Genomic DNA, 17,945 nt, shown 5'->3' on the forward strand with positions numbered 1-17,945 from the left:
AAATGGCTGATTTTGTGTTTGTTTTTTTTTTTAAATGCAGAGCATACTGAACATTTAAAAGCAGAAAACGATGAAGAGAGAAATCCTATCCAGTATTAAGTTTTCATAGTGAAAGTTTGCTTTAGACTGTATATTTACTATATAAGCCATCTGACAGTTTGGCCTGTATTTTACTGTATGTAGTGGATTTTGAATGAGGTTGGCTCCAAAGTGAGACAGACTCTCATTAAATACTGAAACTGCTGTCTTATTAGTACATGATATCAACCTCCTTTCTGTTATGTGTATCACTTCAGAATGCTGTGGATGATCATCTAGGAACGTACTCTGCCAGCTGTTGTCACTACCTTATGTTTTTGTTAATGGACCTTGATTAGTAGCTGACATGCAGAAATGATACCAGTGAAAATGTAACTGTCCAAAACGAGGGTTAAGAGCATGTTAGAAAATGTGTTTGAGGTGCTCAGTCTTATAAATAAATGTTGAGATCTGGAAATGACCAAAACGTTCACCAGGACATTATAATACTGTCTCATGGTTACAGAGACCTCAGTTAAAATCTCAAGCAAGTGTGCAGTCATCTCAATTTTTGTTAACAACTTTCAACAGGTATTTTCCATTGCTAATATTGCAGGATTTGTTTAATAATATTAAATTTACCATCTGTCCTTGTGATTTCAAAAAACTGTTAGTTCTCCCCCAGTTACAGGGTTGAAGAGTCCCAAGTCTTCAGTCTAGGCAAAGTAGCACTTCTGCTTAGACTGACCATGCAGTCTAGCTTGAAAAAGTAGACCAGCTTTCAGGGTCATATGCTGTAGTTCTGTCTAGCTGTATTAATCTCAGACTTGAAGTTAAAAATCTTTTAGTTGTGTAATGTCTGAGCAAGATAGAAAATAATGTCTGATATATGGTCATAATCTGAAAAAAATCAGTACATACAGCTTGAAATTGTGTTCTGGTCTCCATTATTATTTGAACAATCAGCTGGGCACTAGTCATTTATAACTCCTCTTAATCTGGAATTAGGTCATCCTTTTAGTGAAGTAAAATGGGGTTATAAAAGCAAAGGTTGATTTTTTTTTTTTTAAATAATACTTATTTTTTTAAGAGTCATTCAGGGTTGTTGCTGCACCGTGGTACTCTGTTGAATTAGGAAATTGCTAGTTATAAAGCAAATTGAAATTATTGAAAGTCAATGATAACTTCGTATAATGAGACTTCTATTTCAGAAAACCAATGTACTGAAGCATCCACTGACTTGTAATATTGACAACTGTTATCCAAATAAATGCCAAAACTTTTAGACTGTGCAGTGTTCTACTAGACAGGTCATTTCCTGATGAAACAGTTAGAATGGTTTGGTACATTCGTGCTGCTCCGACTGGTTCGTTGGGACTTGTGAGGAAGACCAGACAAGCACTTAACAAGAAACTGCAAGATAACAGTAAATAAGGAGTAAGATTTAACAACAAACTTATACATCTGGATTCAAAAATCCGATCAGTGCTGATAGCCAAGTTCAAGAGCATGAGACCATCCTGCAGCCAAAAACTCCCAATTCCAGCTTATGTGGTGTACCTCAGCAGCACCATAGGCTCAGAATTCAATGAAATCATCTTGTGTAACCTAAACTACTCAAGCTCAAAGTGAGAGGTAGAACACCTCAAATGGCTGCAGCATAAGAAGATCTGGTGTAAGACTTACCTGTATCTTTTATAATTACTATTTTTACCTGCTTTGTGACATTTCTTGAGAATGAGCTTGTCTTTTTCTGGGCAATTAGTCAGAACTTCAGTGCTGATTTCTGAGTCAGTATATTGTGCTTTTCTTTGAATGGTTTTGCAAAGGTAAATTGTCTAATACTGCAAACATTTCCATATGCACTTAGTGGTCTCTTTAGGTATGGGATCTGGATAAGAAGACAAAGAGTATAGCTTATTCAAGGTGGCACTCTTTCATCTGTTCTAAACTCATGAAAAGTGCTGCTTATCCACAGATACATTCTTTCCTGTGCAAGCACATAGGTCTGGTTCTCTTAATTGCTTATTTCCATCTCCTTATCCTGGAGATGTCACTATATCACACAGTTCTGGTTCAGAGCATTCTGGCTCTGCCTTCTCTTGTGATAAAAAAATAATTTATCTGTTTTGTTTTACTAAGGACACAGTTATAGTCCTTTGGCTATGAGACACGTTGTCTTTCCACATTCATATTGGAGGCCCTGTGCTATTATATTAAGAACATTTTCTGAAGCCCAAGGAAGCATACATGCATCTTCCTTGTATAACTGCCTGAAGCAGCTATATTTGTAAACATGGAAGAATGAGCAGAGTGGCAATGCAAGTGCCAGAACTTTGCGATAAAGACAAACTTAAAGGCAGACAGTATTCGGTCTGCAATCCATTATCTGGAATTTGGGCATTTCCTATGTGCTTCCTTTCAGAATTAGACAGCATTCATCAATATCAATGCGTTCTGGCCATTCATAATTTAATTGACAATGAAGAACTGATTGCATGCACTAGGTTAGAAAGCAACAGACAGGAATACCCAAGAGTTAGTTTCTAAACATCTCCTTGACTAGTGGCTTTTGCCATCCTACACTTTATTGGTATAAAAGCTGTTTACTCTTTTGAACTTGTAGAATATATACTTGACATTTGTTTCTAAACAGACTACAACAATCTTTATTTATGCATGTGCCAAAGGATGTAGCCATAGTTTTATCAGTCATACTGTCTTGAAAGTTTGCCCATATCATCTTATCAGCTGCTGGCCAGCTGTACTCCTACCAGCTCCCTTGCTGGTAGGGTAGCTAACTTCTACTTACCCCTTCCTGCTCCACAGTTGGTCCGCAACTCCCTTCTTAATTCTGCAGGATGGTCTCTTACCCCAAAGAGCTGCGCAGGATGTGGCCATGCTGATGCCTGCCCCAGTGGAGATGACGACAGAGCTGCTTCTGGTCTGGGAAGCCATCCCTCTTCTCTAGACTTCTACTCTTGGTGGTCCCAGAGTTCTTAACTTGGGATGGCTCTAGTTTATTCCATAATTGCAGTCTATCTAGCAGCTACTTTGTTTTGCCTCCACCCCATGCCATCACATGCTCTGCTTCCATCTCCCCAACTTGTCTCTGCCCTGTTCTTCTCACAGTTTCCATGGCCTTTGCCATTAGTCCAGCTATGCTTCTGGGGCTTGCTGTCCAAACAGCACTCCCTCCTATCCTCCTCCCTAAGGTTCACTCTTCACTCCTGATTTTTGCCTGCACGCTTCCCACCACACCTCTCCTCTGCCCATCCCTGACACAGCTAATCATGGCAACCCTCCCCCAAAATAAATAAATAAATACATAAATAAGAGAGAGAAAGATTTCTCTGAGCCTCATTAATCCACCAGGTTGCCATGTCAGCCTATTGCATCTCAGAAGCCAAACCAGGTGATTTTGCCGTGAACAGATTAACACAGTTTACAGGATCCCTTGCATTGGCTTATCTGAGGAGAAGCTGTGACAGCGGTCATACAAACTTCAAAACAGGCTAACCTTCAAAAGTTGACACATGATGAGGTCCTTTGCAATTCTTAGTACCAGTCTGACAGAAGTTCATAACACAAAGACTTATTGAGCATTACTAATGTCTTTCATTTAAAACATTTTTTTAAAGAAAACAATCCACATAAACCAAGGTCCCAGAGGACTTCTTGAACAAGTAGCTCTGAATGTACTATTAAACTGACACACACTGAAAGGACTCTGCAATTTACACATGAAATGGGATGTTTAGAAGATGTTGTTTGTGGGCATTTCATTCCCTAAGCGTACTAACAAGCTTTTCTCCTTGTTTTACAGAACACTGTTAAAAATATGCCAAAATAGTTTTGTTGTTCAGGTTTAAGCTACATATTCCCAATGGAGACAGAAGAATGGCATGGAGGTGGTGCAGAATGGCACAGTATACTAAGCATAAGTTTATTGTGCTCTAAGACAGGAAATAATGTGTTGAAACAAATTCAATAGAATAGCTTCCTGTTCTCCTCTCAGCTTTTTCAATCCACTGCCATGAACTTATGTTGTCAGTTCCAGTATTTACACCAATGGAATCTGTGTCCTTACCTTGTCTTTACAGTCTCAGCATTAGCATGAATTCTTCTCAGTCACACATGTGGGCTGTGAGAATTCCCAGGGCAAGAACTGTTCCTAGTTGTGAAAGCTGGATACAGAATTATTTCAGCTGAAAAATAAATGGATTCACATAGTCCCAGTAATGGATTCCCATACAAAAACCTAAGAATTTCCACTTTCAGCTATAGATGGTTTATTCAAATTTCCTATTCCACAGTAAGTGAACACAGACATTTTGCCAACATTACCACCAGTGCTGGATGCTCAGGCATGGAAATGGAACAAAAGAAAGACTGAACTTGAAAACTTAGCCATTCTGAAAAAAAGGATCTTCCCAGAAAACAACATCTGGTTATCTTTGTGCCTATTTTGGCATTGTATGTCCTGAGTGGCAGCATGACAAAGAATGTTCTCTTTATTCAGCTTCTGTTTGTCTCCTCTTCCTCTACAGTGCAGTTGCTTCACGTGATTTCACTAGTACTTAGCTGCAGTCTGTGGGAGATCAAGCTCTGATATCTGCTCCCAACATACATACTTCCTCTTTCACATATACCCTGGACTTAATTTGGAAAAACAGACTTGCATTACTCTATCCTGTGTTGTGGCCTTGAAGAGTGAGCCTGTGCTGCTGGGAAAGCTGCCAGGAGTGCAGTCAGGGCTCCTGTGTCACTCATCACATGCACACACACAGATGCCCCTCTGCCTTCTTTTGCACTGGTAAACAGTTCTCCACCTTGCAGCCTTCAGAGAGGAGGTAAAACAAGCAACTTCTCTGCCTTTTGAATTTGTTACTTGGAGGAGTTCTGGCCAAACAAAAGATCCAGCAGCAGGTTTTTCTGTTCTTCTTCGGAATGAACTAGCCGGTAGCCCAGTAAGTCCATTGCGTCCTTGCACACATTTTGCACTTTTTCTATTTTCTGGAAGGGAAGGGTCTTCCTCCAGGCCTCAGATACACTCAGTGCATCTCTGGATCCGATCTCAAAGGCCTGTCCTCCTTGCCCCTTCCCATGGGTAATGTTGTGCACCCATTTCTGAAGTTCTGGTGTGAAATGGAGTTCTGCAAACCTGTACATCTGAGCAGCCTTTGCTAGTGGGTCTCTGACAATGTCTTCATAACGAACCAGCAGGTAACGGTCTTTCAGGAAGCTGGGAATAGCCTGCCTGCCTGCCTTGTAAATCTCAACATGGCTTTTGCAGATTTCTTGCATAGCATTGTAGGGTCCCATTTCTCCCTTCGTCTTCTGGGACCCCAGAACAATGTCACTGTCACGTTTCAGGTCTATCACTGTATTCTCTCGGGACCTGAACACAGCTCGAGGATCCCGGACCAAGTGAATGACTTTGAGGTTCAGGGATGGATCAGTGAAAAGGGAGTAGAGGACTTTCAGGTCAAAGAACCGAACCTCCTTGATGGCAACATGGCTGTAGGTTTTACAGGCTTCCTCCACTTTACTGAATGGGTACTTGCCACAGACTGTCCTGCAATTTCTTGCAGTGATTATGTCATTGCGACTGAATGAGTCGCAGGCAGGGGGAGAGCACAAGGCTCTGCTTGTCTCCCACTGAAATAAATCAGACTTTTTCTTCTGGCTTGACATGTAGGCATCAAACACAGACATGTCACACAGAAAGACTGATCTGACTAGGTCCCGCACTGCCATCTGTAAGACTTTGGCACTGTTCTGGTACATAGCAACCCACACATGCCATGCAGGCTCCATCAGGTAGAAGACACTGGGGTGCTGGCTGAAGATCTGTCCAGTGAAGGAAGATCCTGACCGCCAGGAGGAGAGAATGAGGATGTGGACTGGAGAAGGCTTTTCTTCCATGGGGGCATTGCTGCAGGTTAGGAAGTCAAAGTGAATCATGAAGGACAGAACTGCCAGAATCAGGAGTACCTGCACCCATCTAGATTTCATCATGGTTGCAAGGGACCTGCAGAGACAGACAGAGGAAGTTCAGCATCACAGGGTCATGAAGAAGGCACTTGTAGTGAGTTGTGCTCCTACCAATCCCACTGCAGGCTCAGGGTTTTGGAAAGCTGCCACACTACCACGATACTGTGAAAACCACAGCACAAGATAGCCTTCCACAGCCAGATCATACAGACGGAGAGAGAGACAGGCTTCCAGAAGAAGCCCACTGATTTGTTTTTTTTTGGTTATACAAATGCCCTGTAGACTTTAGTTCTGATAAGAAGCTGATTTAGATAGACATTTGGACCAAGCCTAGTAACAGCTGCAAACAAAGACCATTGTGAAATTAAGTCATATATTAGCTTCTTCCGTTCAAATAAATACAGTAGTGTTTACCAAAAACCCTGGCTTCCAAATGAACTTTGATGATATCACTTCCATCTGACACCATTAACATCTTTATTGTAACTCACAGAGAAGTCCTTGGACTGCAGCCAGGCAATCTTAATTCAGAAAAACATGTTGAGCAGGCATGAACACTGGCCTTAAGACACACAGGCAGATATAAAGCCACAGTAATCATTATTCTCTGAAAATCTACATGTGAATAGTCTGAGTAAAAGTGAATGGGTTTGGTTTTGTTGGGAAGCAAGGGTATGCTTTTATGTCCAGGGTAGGACAGCTGGATGTTGTAGATATGCAGACCATCCTTGTGACTGCTCTTGTTTGCCTGAGGAACAGCCTCATGTGAGGCAGACTCAACAGGGAATTTCTTCATGCACACAGTAAGCAGTAATGATTTATGCCCTGACCAGTCTGCCCTAAAGGGAGAGGAGAAAAACTGAAACAAACTGTGTGTGTCTGGTGATGTGGAATAGAGGAGCAGCAAAGAGAGGTAAAAGTTCTATCAGACATTTCCTAATATGAAATAAATACTAATTGAATACACTTACATGTATTTTTCACTGCAACATCTCTTGCTTATGGCAGCTGAGATGGTTAAGGTCTTAAGGTTAACCACATTTTTTTTCCCCTACAGCAAACATCCAGAGTCACAGGCAGAGTGAATTGGTTCACTTCACAGTGCAAAAGTGAAATATGAAAGCCCTCACAGAGCTGCAGAGCAAATAGCCATGAATGACTGAAAAAAGCTCAACTGCAGTACAGAAAAGGCACACTTATTGTCAGCTGGCAGCAAGATGAGCTAGGATTTGGCCGAGAGCATAACAAAAAAGAATCATGATGTGCCAAGGATGAAGAACACGAACTACTGAAAAAGACAAAATCCAGTGTCATCATGTTAGGTCTCCTATAGCACATGCAAGAGAGGACAAAGAACTGTAATCTGCCTGCATTGTGCAGCTGTTAAAAGCAAACAACCCCCCCCCAACAAACAAAACAGAGTAGTAACCTTTTGTATTTCACTTATGTGTCAGGCTTTAGGTACAGCGCGGGGGGGGGAAGAAGGGGGGTGTCTACAGGAGTGGCCTCTATGAGGAGCCCAGAAGCTGCCCCAGGCTAGCTGAGAGCCAGCTCCAGCTGGCTTAAAAAAGGGATCCACCACTGGCCAGAACTGAGCCAATGAGCGATGCTGGTTGCACCTCTGTGAGAGCACAATTAAGAAGGGAAGAGGAAAAAAAAATGCTGCACAACAGCAGCTGGGAGAGAGGAGTGAGAAAATGTAGAGAGAAACAATCGTGTGAGGACACCCAGGTCAGTGCAGAAGGAGAGCAGGAGGTGCTCCAGGTGCTGGGGCAGAAGTTCCCCAGCAGCCTGTGGAGAAGCCCATGGTGGAGCAGGCTGCCCCCTGCAGCCCACGGGGTACCACGGCAGAGCAGATCTCCACGCTGCAGCCTGTGGAAAGGAGTCCACAAAGGAGCAGGTGATCGGGGGGGGGCGGGGGAATCTGCCGCATGTGGGAGACCCATAATGGGGCAGTTCCTGAAGAGCTGCTGCCTGTGGGAAGCCCACGCAGAATGAATTCGGAAAGGATGGCATCCCGTGGGAGGGACCCCACATGGAGCAGGGGCAGAGGGTGACCATGAAGGAGCAGTGGAGGTGAAGCATTATGGACTAACTGCAGTCCCCATTCCCCTGTGGCGATTGAGGGGAGGAGGTTGAAGAGGGTGGACAGGAGGGAAGGTGCTTTTAGTTTGCATTTAGTTTTTCACTGCTCTCGTCTGTTAGTAATAGGTAATAAATTAGCTTAATCTCCCTACGTTGAATCTGTTTTGCCCATGACAGCAATAGGTGAGTAATCTCCCCGTCCTTATCTCAACCCTTGAGCCATTTTTCATCATATTTTCTCCCCCTGTTCCTTTGAGGAGTGGAAGCAAGAGAGTGGTGTGGTGGAGTTTCGCTAGCCATCCATATGAAACCACTACAGCTTTTATGAAAAAACAGAGACGTTGGGAAAGCTTGATGCTAGCAAAGAGAGAGTCACAGAAAGCAGCAAGCAGCTCCAGGGACACATACCTACCAAATACACTGTGAGAATGGGTGGCATGTCTCCAAATTACAGGGTTGCTGCACCTATGTCTGAGGGAGGTGACAGTACAGTACAATATACTTCACATCATGTGGACTGCGGCATGGCACTCTACCATAAAAGTACGGGGGAGCTCTCCAGAGCTGCACTGGTATAGCAAAGTGTATTGGGTGCCCAGAAAGCCCCTGACATGGGTCTTTGGTGGCAGTGATGCTTGCTCATTGTTTTATCATATTTATCCTCAATTTGGCCTGGTTAGCTTCTGCAGAGTTAGAAGTAGCATTTGCCAACTCAGAGAACACATGGCATGACTGAAACTAGTTGGAAATATGGAGAAGACAGTCTGGAGAAGCAGGAAATACCCTCTAAGCCAGACCAACAGCTTCTGTCTGCGCAAGGAAACATATAGCACTTTAATGACAGCCGTATGTCTATAGCACTTTTCAAAAATTATCCCCAGTTCAGGCCGGTAAGCACAAGCAGAAAACAGAGTTCTGGGCACCAGAATATACACATCAGCTACCAAGAAATAGTTGAAAAATTTTACCTTAACATGTCCTCTTGAAGCACCACCAGACCTGCTTCAAGCAAGGCTTCCCTCCTGCACATACACTTGCTGTGGTATGTACTCTTCCAGGCAGCCTTACAAACACCTGTGCATTCGTGTACAGGCACTTAGCCTTTCACACCAGGATCTCTTATACACTAATGTACTCAGATCTTACCTATATCTGTTCTTGCACCTGCTTGTACCTTTTATTTATGTCCTAGCTCTGACTACCATGCCCGCCTACTTTGACCTGCTTTAAATTAGAAAACTCCACCCTCCACTAGTGGCAAAGCATGAGAATGGCAGTTTCTTGAAGGGGCACAAATGACCAAACACTACTAGTAAGTGAGAAGGGCCAGGAAATTCACAAAGGCAACTGAGAATTGATTTTGTTGAGACCCTTTGCAGGCCCTGAAATAGCCTGCTGTTCTTAAAAAGAGGAACATGGATTTCTGTGGAGTGTCAGAATGAAAGATGAATGGCAAACCTTGTTGCAGGGAGGACTGTCTTGCCCACCGGGAGTGCTGGTAGGGCATATTTGCCTACTAATGCTCTGTGTGCCACATTGCTAGTAGATGCGTCTCATCTACTGCAGTCTTATTGACTCCTTTCTGCCTGTGCTCTGCTTGAGCTACTCTGAGGGCTGAAAATCGTCTGAATAGAGAAGCTCTGGGAGGATCAGCAGGACTTGTCCTATTAATGATTCGCTGCCAGAACTGCTTCACTGATTCACTGCTGTGACAGACAAGGTGGTGAAGAAGAGCAGAACTGGGCTCAAGGGAAACACGTGGTATTCTGCAACTATGAAGAGACAGTCCCTTTGGGATATTCCTATTCAAAGTGTCATCATTTCTGTCACACCTTCTGGTGAGATGTTGACCCCCTGATGCCATCCAATGTCCCACCGTGCTGCTCTGAGGACTAGTCAAGTGTAAGACAGCAAAAGCAAAAAATCTGGGCCCTTCCAGCAGGAGGGACACCCAGGAGGGGAAGGTCACGTTCCCTTTCACTTGCTGCATTACAAACACAGATGGTCAAGCCCTGCTAACCCTGGGTTGGGAAACAAGGTGAGGAGCTGGCAGTGGTCCAGGTAGAGCCCTGCGGAGAGAACCAAGCCATGTTCTATGCAGCCTGGATTTCAGTTATGTGTTCCTATGCTCTCCACAGACACCACCTGTAGGATCGATTTATCTCTATGTCAGTAAGAGTTACAAAGCCGGTTTGTATAATCACATCACTGAATAGCTCTTCCTGAAGCCTAATTTCTCCCTGCCAACATTTGCATGAACAGAGATATGTGGAAATCTTGTTCCACCTGTATATCGTTTGCCCAGGACATGCTGGTCCTTTGCCACCAGTATTCAGGCTTTGTGACAGCCACTAAGCATTGCTGTACGGTCCTCTAGTCACAGGGTTCAACAGACTTTTTCAGTTGAACAGATCCCAAGTACGAGCTGCTTGGCTGAACTTTCCGGATGGCAGCTTCTGTGTCATGAGCAGTTTTACAGAGGGGAAAAACGTACTCCTCTTTGGAAATAAGACTTGGGAAGGCACACCGTTCTAGCACACTGCCCCCCAAGAGACCTGCACATTGTGGAAAGTGAAGCAGGAATCCTCTGGCTCTTGAACAATGGGCATGCCTCTCCCTGTATGTCTGATAACCTTTAAGTGACAGATGAAGCAAAGCAGAAGCATGTGACAGTCATCATATGCTTGACAGCAATTAGCCCCGTGCCACTTGGCCTTGAATGCCTTCCTTGTGCCTCACGCAATGGCTGACCAGATTTCTGTTTTCTACCCTGTTCCTTGATTAAAAGTGTTTTTAGGGACTCAGAGACCAGTGAGCTCTGTGAGCCATTTCACATTCCCTGAAGAAGAGAGCAATGCATGGTGTGCATGCACACACAGGCACAACCGACCCAGGGCAGCAGCAATGGGCAAAGACTGAGGAGTAACGTCAAAGGCATGATCTGGCATATTACAACTGTACTTGGTAATACCATCAGTTTGTATCAGGAGAGACAATGAGCCATATCTCCCTATTCACAGTCTTTATTGCAATATAGCTTTCACATGCCCTGTAGAACACAATTTGTCTTATACCATGTTGAGATCTAAAGCAGCTCACAGGAATGCTGCTGGAGTCTCCGTCTCCTTCCACCAATTGCAAAAGGAACCATTGTGACTAAGTCAGAGGAGGAATATTAACCCTGGAGCTGTGTGTCACACAAGATCAGTCACAAGCCTGTGTAACATGCAAGGGGACTCAGACTGACAAAGGCCTTCATACGTTCCATACCTTTCTCCCCTCTTCAACACAGGGATTCCTCTGTCTCAAGAGCCCTGACCCCGAGAGCACCCTTCTTTAGAGACATCAGTGGTTATTCCCTGACAGGATGCTGGGAACAGATGAGAGAGGCATTCTCTTCTAAAATTTGAAGGGAAGTTTGCTCTCTTAGAACATCCTGTCTGGCTCAGATCACAACTTTGACCTTGGAGACGCATTTAGATTCTCAAACACAAGGTCTGATGCACAGGTACTTTTGTTTATCTTCCTGTTAGAAAGGCAGATTTACGATGCATGCGATGAGATGACTCCTGTTTCCTGCATCCCTGAGGTATGAAATCAGGAGCTGATGTATGAATCTATGCAGTGATTACACACTGGTGAAAGAGATCTCTCTCTCAAAGCAGAAGGAGTTCAGGCATATCCTAGCTGGCACCATTAAGGCAGTAGAGGACAGACAAGGTTTAGGGATCTGCTAGACTGAGTGTGACAGAAAGCTGCAATGTGGCCACTCACACAAGGGCCATGCAAACCCTCCTATGCTGATCACTGTTTTTTGAGTGCTGCTGTATTTTAGTGTTTTGAAATGCACAAGAAAAGCCTTGCTCCTTGCAGAAAAGAAACTTGCAAATAATTGTCAAAAAAAAAAAAAAAAAAAGACTACCTAAATTGTTTGTCGTTTTCATAGGGCTGAAGGGAGCAGAGCAGAACTCTCTGGCTTTTTCAAAGAGCTCTATTTGGCAGGGATGCTTTATTTAGTTACTATAGTTGCTTTCGATTAACACACAAACAAAGCCAATAGCTAGAAATTACACACACGTGGAAAATACACTACAGATACACTGGGTAACTGGATGTCCATCTGAAAACCTTTACTTCTGTGGAAACAAAACCTGAGCTTATGCATAGGAATAGGTTAAAATATTCTTCTTCAGAAGAGATTATTTTTTTCCACTTTCACTGTAGGAAAGGAGTCAAAAAGAAAAATGAAACATTGGAGCACAGAATACTTTAAATACAACAAAATCCTGAGTCTCCCTGCACAAAATGAAGTGGTAAGAAGATAAAAATATCTTTCACAAAACTCAGTCAGCAATAGTAGGAATTAATGCCTCAACTAAATGTAGTGTTTATGTATTGCTGTGGAGTTGGTACAACTTTCCAGATTAAAGAGATATATGCATATACTATTTCATATTTTGGTCATTGACATGGGCAATACGTCAGAGTGCACTCTCAGGAAGTTTACAGACAACGCCAAAGAGAGGGATGGCTTCCCTTCTGTTAGGGCAGACTGAATCTGGAATACCGGGTTCAGGAAAAGACAGACATTGATGTAGTGGAGTAAGCCCAGAAAAGGCCAAGGAAGTGGTCAGGGCAGGCACACAAGATGCATAAGAGCCTGAGAGGGTGGAATCTGTTCAGCTGGAACAAGACAACAGGAAGATGTTATTGCTGTTTGACACTGCCTAACAGGAGGGCACAAAGAGGCTGTAGATGGTTCTCAGAGGTGTGTAGGCAGAAGATGAGAGGCTCAATATGAGGAGAAAATTTTTCACAATAAAGGTAGTCAAGCCCTGGAACAGAAAACCAGATAGGCTGTAGGAACTCTATTCTGGAAGATAAAAATTCATCTGGACAAGGCCCTGAACAACCTGCTGTATTCAACCCTATTGTAAATAGAGGGTTGGACCATAGATTTCCAGAGGTCCATTTAAACCAAAATTACTCTGTGATTTTGTGATTTCAAACAGAAGTGGCAAGATTTCAAAGAAGTGGCAAACAGAAGTGGCAAGAAGTGGCATCTCTTGCATTTGAGATGCATCCAAACAGGTGGACAGCTGAACTGCTCAAGAAAGAAGCAAAACCCTGTGCAAAAATATATTCAGACGTGAAGATTCCAGCATGCAAAGAGAAGACAAGCAGGCTATAGATGCAGCCATTAAGAGCTAGAGGTGATGTGTGGTAGGTAGCAGGAAAGTCATAATGAAACATATCCAACATTCAGGCAACAAAGCATAGTTTTGAGTTGAACCATTGTGCCCTAGTTCTGCAGCTATCAAGAAAATTGAACCAATGTATGTTGCTACTGAGAATGTAGTAGTTTCAAACTACAGAAAACATTCAGGTAGATCACAAACCATTAGCAAGTATTATGGAATCACCACTGCTGAGTGTTTCCAGACTACAGAGTTGAAGATGAAAGCTTGTACCTTTCTTAGACTCTTCACTGTCATCCACAGGCTAATATTTGTGCTCCTCATTTCTCCTGACTTTTGTTTCTCTCTTTATTATTTAAACTAATTCAAATCTGAGTTCATATGATTGCAGGTTACTTTCTATGACTCTTCTACGAGATAGTGACTGCTTGCCAAACCAATTTCTAGCGTTGCTTCTTATTAGTTAGTTAGTTGCCTCAACTAACTCAGTGACCAAATCTCCCACTCACATCAAGAAAAAAAATATTCTTATCATTATTAATAATACTGGTTGTCCAGTCTCTAGCTGAGAAGCTATAAGCCTTTCACTGTATTTATGTGAATAAATACCATGGAGATCTGTGTATGTAATCACACAGGGGCAATAAGACCCCTTCTGTGATGCTTTCTTTTAATTCCTCTACAAAGCGATTTTGAGACAAGCAGTTGTGTTTTACATCACCAGCATTACTTGTCCATATGACTTTCACTTGTTATTCTACCCTTCAGAAACAATGCATTCCTTGAATACATATGCTCCATTCATGAGTGCTAGTCTGTGGCAGTTTATAAATCTCCCCCACTTTATGACAAGTACCAGGAGTTGTCACTCCTCTATTTTATTGCCTTTTTTTTTGTGTGTTACATTACTCTATTTCCTGTATAGACTGCCATGTCTCCACTATCACATACTTTTGAGTTAGTTGAGCTAGTGTTATTATTTTCTCCTTACTCTTACTTTTAACTGATTTTATTTTTATTTATCTGCTTTTTGTAATGACATGAAAAGGTATCCTACCAGGCTTGGACAAATAAGACAGTTCTGTCCTAGTCCTGCCTGTTCAATATCAGGAAATAGAAATCAGTAACCCAGGGAGAACCTTACTTGACTACGTTTCCACACTTTACAAAATACTGCAGTGGCAAGACTCATGTATTGACTTCACTGTACTATAGCACTCAAATCTAAAGGGGAGGAGGATTAGGAAAACAGGAGAGGAAGAATGAAGCTTATGTGAATAAGGTCATAAGAATGAGGTCACATAATACTTTAGCATCAACTCACAGAAAAAAATTACAGTTTTAAGTTTTCTTACACAGTAAGAAAAAAAATATTAAACTGTTGGATTAATTTCATTGGTCATCTTATGCCTTTTTTATGTATATGGACTATCTAAAAACAGAAAACGGCACATGCACTGTAACTTGGAGTAGAACAGCTTGTCTAGAGTTGAGAGGAACAACAGCGATAACAGTACAGCTGAGGCACGCCTGGTTCACAGAAGAGTGCAGAAAGGTCTGTGCTAGCAGCAGCTACTTCATAAAATCTTAGAACCACTAAGGTTGGAAAAGACCAATAAGATCATCAAGTCCAACCAGCACCTAACACTACCAAGTCTACAACTAAACCATGTCCCTAAGTGCTACATCCACACATCCCTTAAACACCTCCAGAGACGGTGACTCTACCACCTCCCTGGGCAGCCTGTTCCAATGCCCAACATCTCTTTCTGTGAAGAAATTCTTTCTGACATCCAATCTAAACCTCCTCTGGCACAACTGGAGGCTAATTCCTTGTATCCTATCACTTGTTTTCAGAGAAAAGAGACCAACACTCACCTTGCAACAACCTTCTTTCAGGTAGTTGTAGACAGCAATGAGCTCTCCACTCAGCCTCTCCTCCCCAGCCTCCTTTAGTTCCAGACTAAACAGCCTCAGTTCCCTCAGCAACTCCTCATAGGTCTTGTTTTCCAGTCCCTTCACCAGTTTCATTGCTCTTCTCTGAATGTGTTCCAGCAACTCAGTATCATTCCTGTAGCAAAGAACACAAAATTGAATTTGTAGTTGACTTCTCTCAGGCATTCATGAAGTAAGTAGTTCAGATGTGTTGACAGCACCCACTTGCTCTGGTGAGGCTACAGGGGACAGTGACCCAAGAGGCCTGTACTGCCTGGACAAATGAGGTTATGTGCCAACCCTCACATACAAACAAGCTTCACAAGACCACCTTCTGCTGGGATCCTTTTCCCCATACCCCTCCCAAATGATGCTCAAGTCTCACCTGAGCTCCTCAGCAGGCTTCACCATGGTTTGCCAGGGCCTCCCTGATGCCTCCATGCAATTTCCCAGGGCAGACCCCTCTGGATACAGGCGTACAGGGTGCCTGCACACTGGCGGATGGCAGGTTGGTTCAGGCAGGCTCTCATAGCCAAGGGTCATAGGGCTATGGTGGGAGGCACTCAGTGACTGTTCAGACAGCAGTCCCATGTAGGGGCAGTCAGGGCTGCTGGGGGAGACAGTGAGTGAGGTGATAGCCAGGGTCCAGGTTGCATCCACACTCCTAAAGCACCTGGAAGAGCTGATGGCTTCACTGCTGTCAGGTGTGATTGAGCCGAACCCACCTGCAATGCCACAGTTTGTTTTGCTGGGCTGGGCTCTGCTGCCAGACTCTTTGGAAGCTGAGGATGAGAACATTTCATTTCATTTCTTCATCTGCCCAAGAGCTGAGAAGTTCTTTCCTTTCCCAAGAAAGCACTTTTCCCAAGAAAGCCTAGTTCTCTGTTTGAGGTCATGTTCCTCCTAAACATGACCAGCCCAGACAGTGCAGAAAAGAGCAGAAGCACATTGTAAGCCTGACCCAGGAAATAAAGCTCATGCTCACCAGCTAAGACAGGCAGTATGGTTATGCGTCAGCTATAAACGTACTGGGAGGATTCTACCAAAGCACTGCCAATCTTGTCTGGGTATCTGAGGAAGAGCAGCTCGAGATATTTGTTTTAGTTTTCTCCTTGGTCTCACTGCTGAAGGGGCCTTCATTGGCACAAAGAACCTGCGGATGCCAGCTTAGGCTTGTTTGTATGGCTGGCAGAGTGCTACAAGCTACACCCTCATCATGAAGCAAAGCATCTGTGATTATGATGCCTGGAGAATGATTCCATCATATTTGTGTTTTAATGTTAGTTTGCTATCACAACAGCGAAAACTTAGTTGTGGTCAACGGGCAGAGGTATGTTTGCAAAAGATAGCAATAGAGGAAGTGGCCTTGACAGGCCTAAGTGTCTTGAAATCTGTAAGGTATTTACATAAGGTATGTCTCTGGCCGCTGGTCAAATGACATTGGGCTTAGAGGAAACAGAACACTGTTAGTCACTGTAGATTATTTGCATGTTAACAGAAATCTCTGGAGGGACCCTTAAGGGAAAGGTGTCCACGAAGGGAGAGGGATTTGAAAGGAGCAGCTTTCTCTAAAAAATGAGACCTATTCATAAGTAATAACAGCATAACAATGCAGCAGCATCATGCTGTAAAGTCCACCTGGCCCAACAGACCCCTTGCACACCATCCTATTAATCATTTATCAATCTTTGTCTTAAACAGCTCAGGTTATTTGGTTTCATTTTGAGGTCCAAAGGACCCAAATCTCTTAAGTGTCACATCATTAACTCACAGCCCCAGCACGATTCTCTTTTTGTTCTAGGATTGCTTTGTTTGAAAGGAAAGGATGTAGCCTGGACATTCAGCTGATGTGTACCTTTTCATATAGTATTTTCCTCAAAAATATACTTTCCCTCTAATGGAGTACTGGTACCCAGATTTTGTCCTGGACAGGACAGGACAAGGCAATCAGATGTCCACAGAGCCTGGTGTGAGGTCTGGGAGCACGCAATGCAGAGCTAGCTCACTTGTCCCATGGAAGAGGAGGCAGGATCAACCTGTGGGTCTCACCTCTGCAGTAAGACAGGTGAACAGAGCTGGAGGTGACAGCATGAGGCATTCTGCGTATCGCTGCTCTGTGAAGAGAGATATCTCCCCAGGACCCTGCCTACAGCAGCCAGTATGATGGGCATTACCTTCTTGTGACTGCACAGGCGCTGCTCTCTCTTTCCATGGAACAGGCAGGCACCTGGCCACCAGTTCCTTCTTACTTTATGAGACTTATGCACTCAATCATCAGCAACCTGGGCAAGGTGGCACATCACACACACATGATGCAAGCATCTCACAGGGATACCACCCTCTTCTTCACTACTGTGGCAGGAAACACTCAGCTACCTCAGCCTTGAACAGCTGGGGATTGGCACCTGGCACTGCCCACACACCAGCACCCATTGCTCTGCTGGCTGGGAGCTGTGAGAGCCAACCCACGGTGGCAGGTGGGGCTGGCTGTGAGGAGGGGTCCAGCCACTTCAGGGAGCCTCTGGTGTCACTGGGATGGTGTGGCTGGCTCCAGCCTGTGCCAGGCTTGCTGGGCCCATCCTGCCCTGGCTATCTGCTGAATACCACTGAGGTGCAAAGGGCTCTTTCTGTGCCCCTGCTGATGGCTGGGCAGGCCCCAGCTGGACAACTGTAGGGACAGAGGTGACCATGGGGTACCACCAGTGAAGCAAG

The 17,945-nt window shown here is 43.8% G+C and overlaps 1 protein-coding gene across 3 annotated transcripts; it reads right to left on the minus strand.

The window, feature by feature from the left end:
* Positions 1–1,092: 1,092 nt before the first annotated feature.
* Positions 1,093–17,853, minus strand: CHST4 (carbohydrate sulfotransferase 4). 3 transcript variants are annotated; one of them, XM_072043849.1, is made up of 3 exons: positions 15,619–17,853; positions 15,177–15,369; positions 1,093–6,052 (listed from the first exon to the last, which is right to left on the minus strand). In XM_072043849.1, exon 3 carries the CDS (start codon positions 6,037–6,039, stop codon positions 4,906–4,908), a length of 1,134 nt encoding a protein of 377 aa, XP_071899950.1. In that variant the 5' UTR covers positions 6,040–6,052; positions 15,177–15,369; positions 15,619–17,853; the 3' UTR covers positions 1,093–4,905. The 3 variants fall into 3 exon arrangements, with proteins under 3 accessions (XP_071899950.1, XP_071899951.1, XP_012963427.4); XM_072043850.1 differs by lacking the exon at positions 15,619–17,853 and adding an exon at positions 15,455–15,572; XM_013107973.5 differs by lacking the exons at positions 15,177–15,369; positions 15,619–17,853 and adding an exon at positions 9,069–9,237.
* Positions 17,854–17,945: the final 92 nt, after the last annotated feature.

The sequence above is a fragment of the Anas platyrhynchos genome, chromosome 12, assembly GCF_047663525.1.
Source record: "Anas platyrhynchos isolate ZD024472 breed Pekin duck chromosome 12, IASCAAS_PekinDuck_T2T, whole genome shotgun sequence".
Lineage (NCBI taxonomy): Eukaryota > Metazoa > Chordata > Aves > Anseriformes > Anatidae > Anas > Anas platyrhynchos.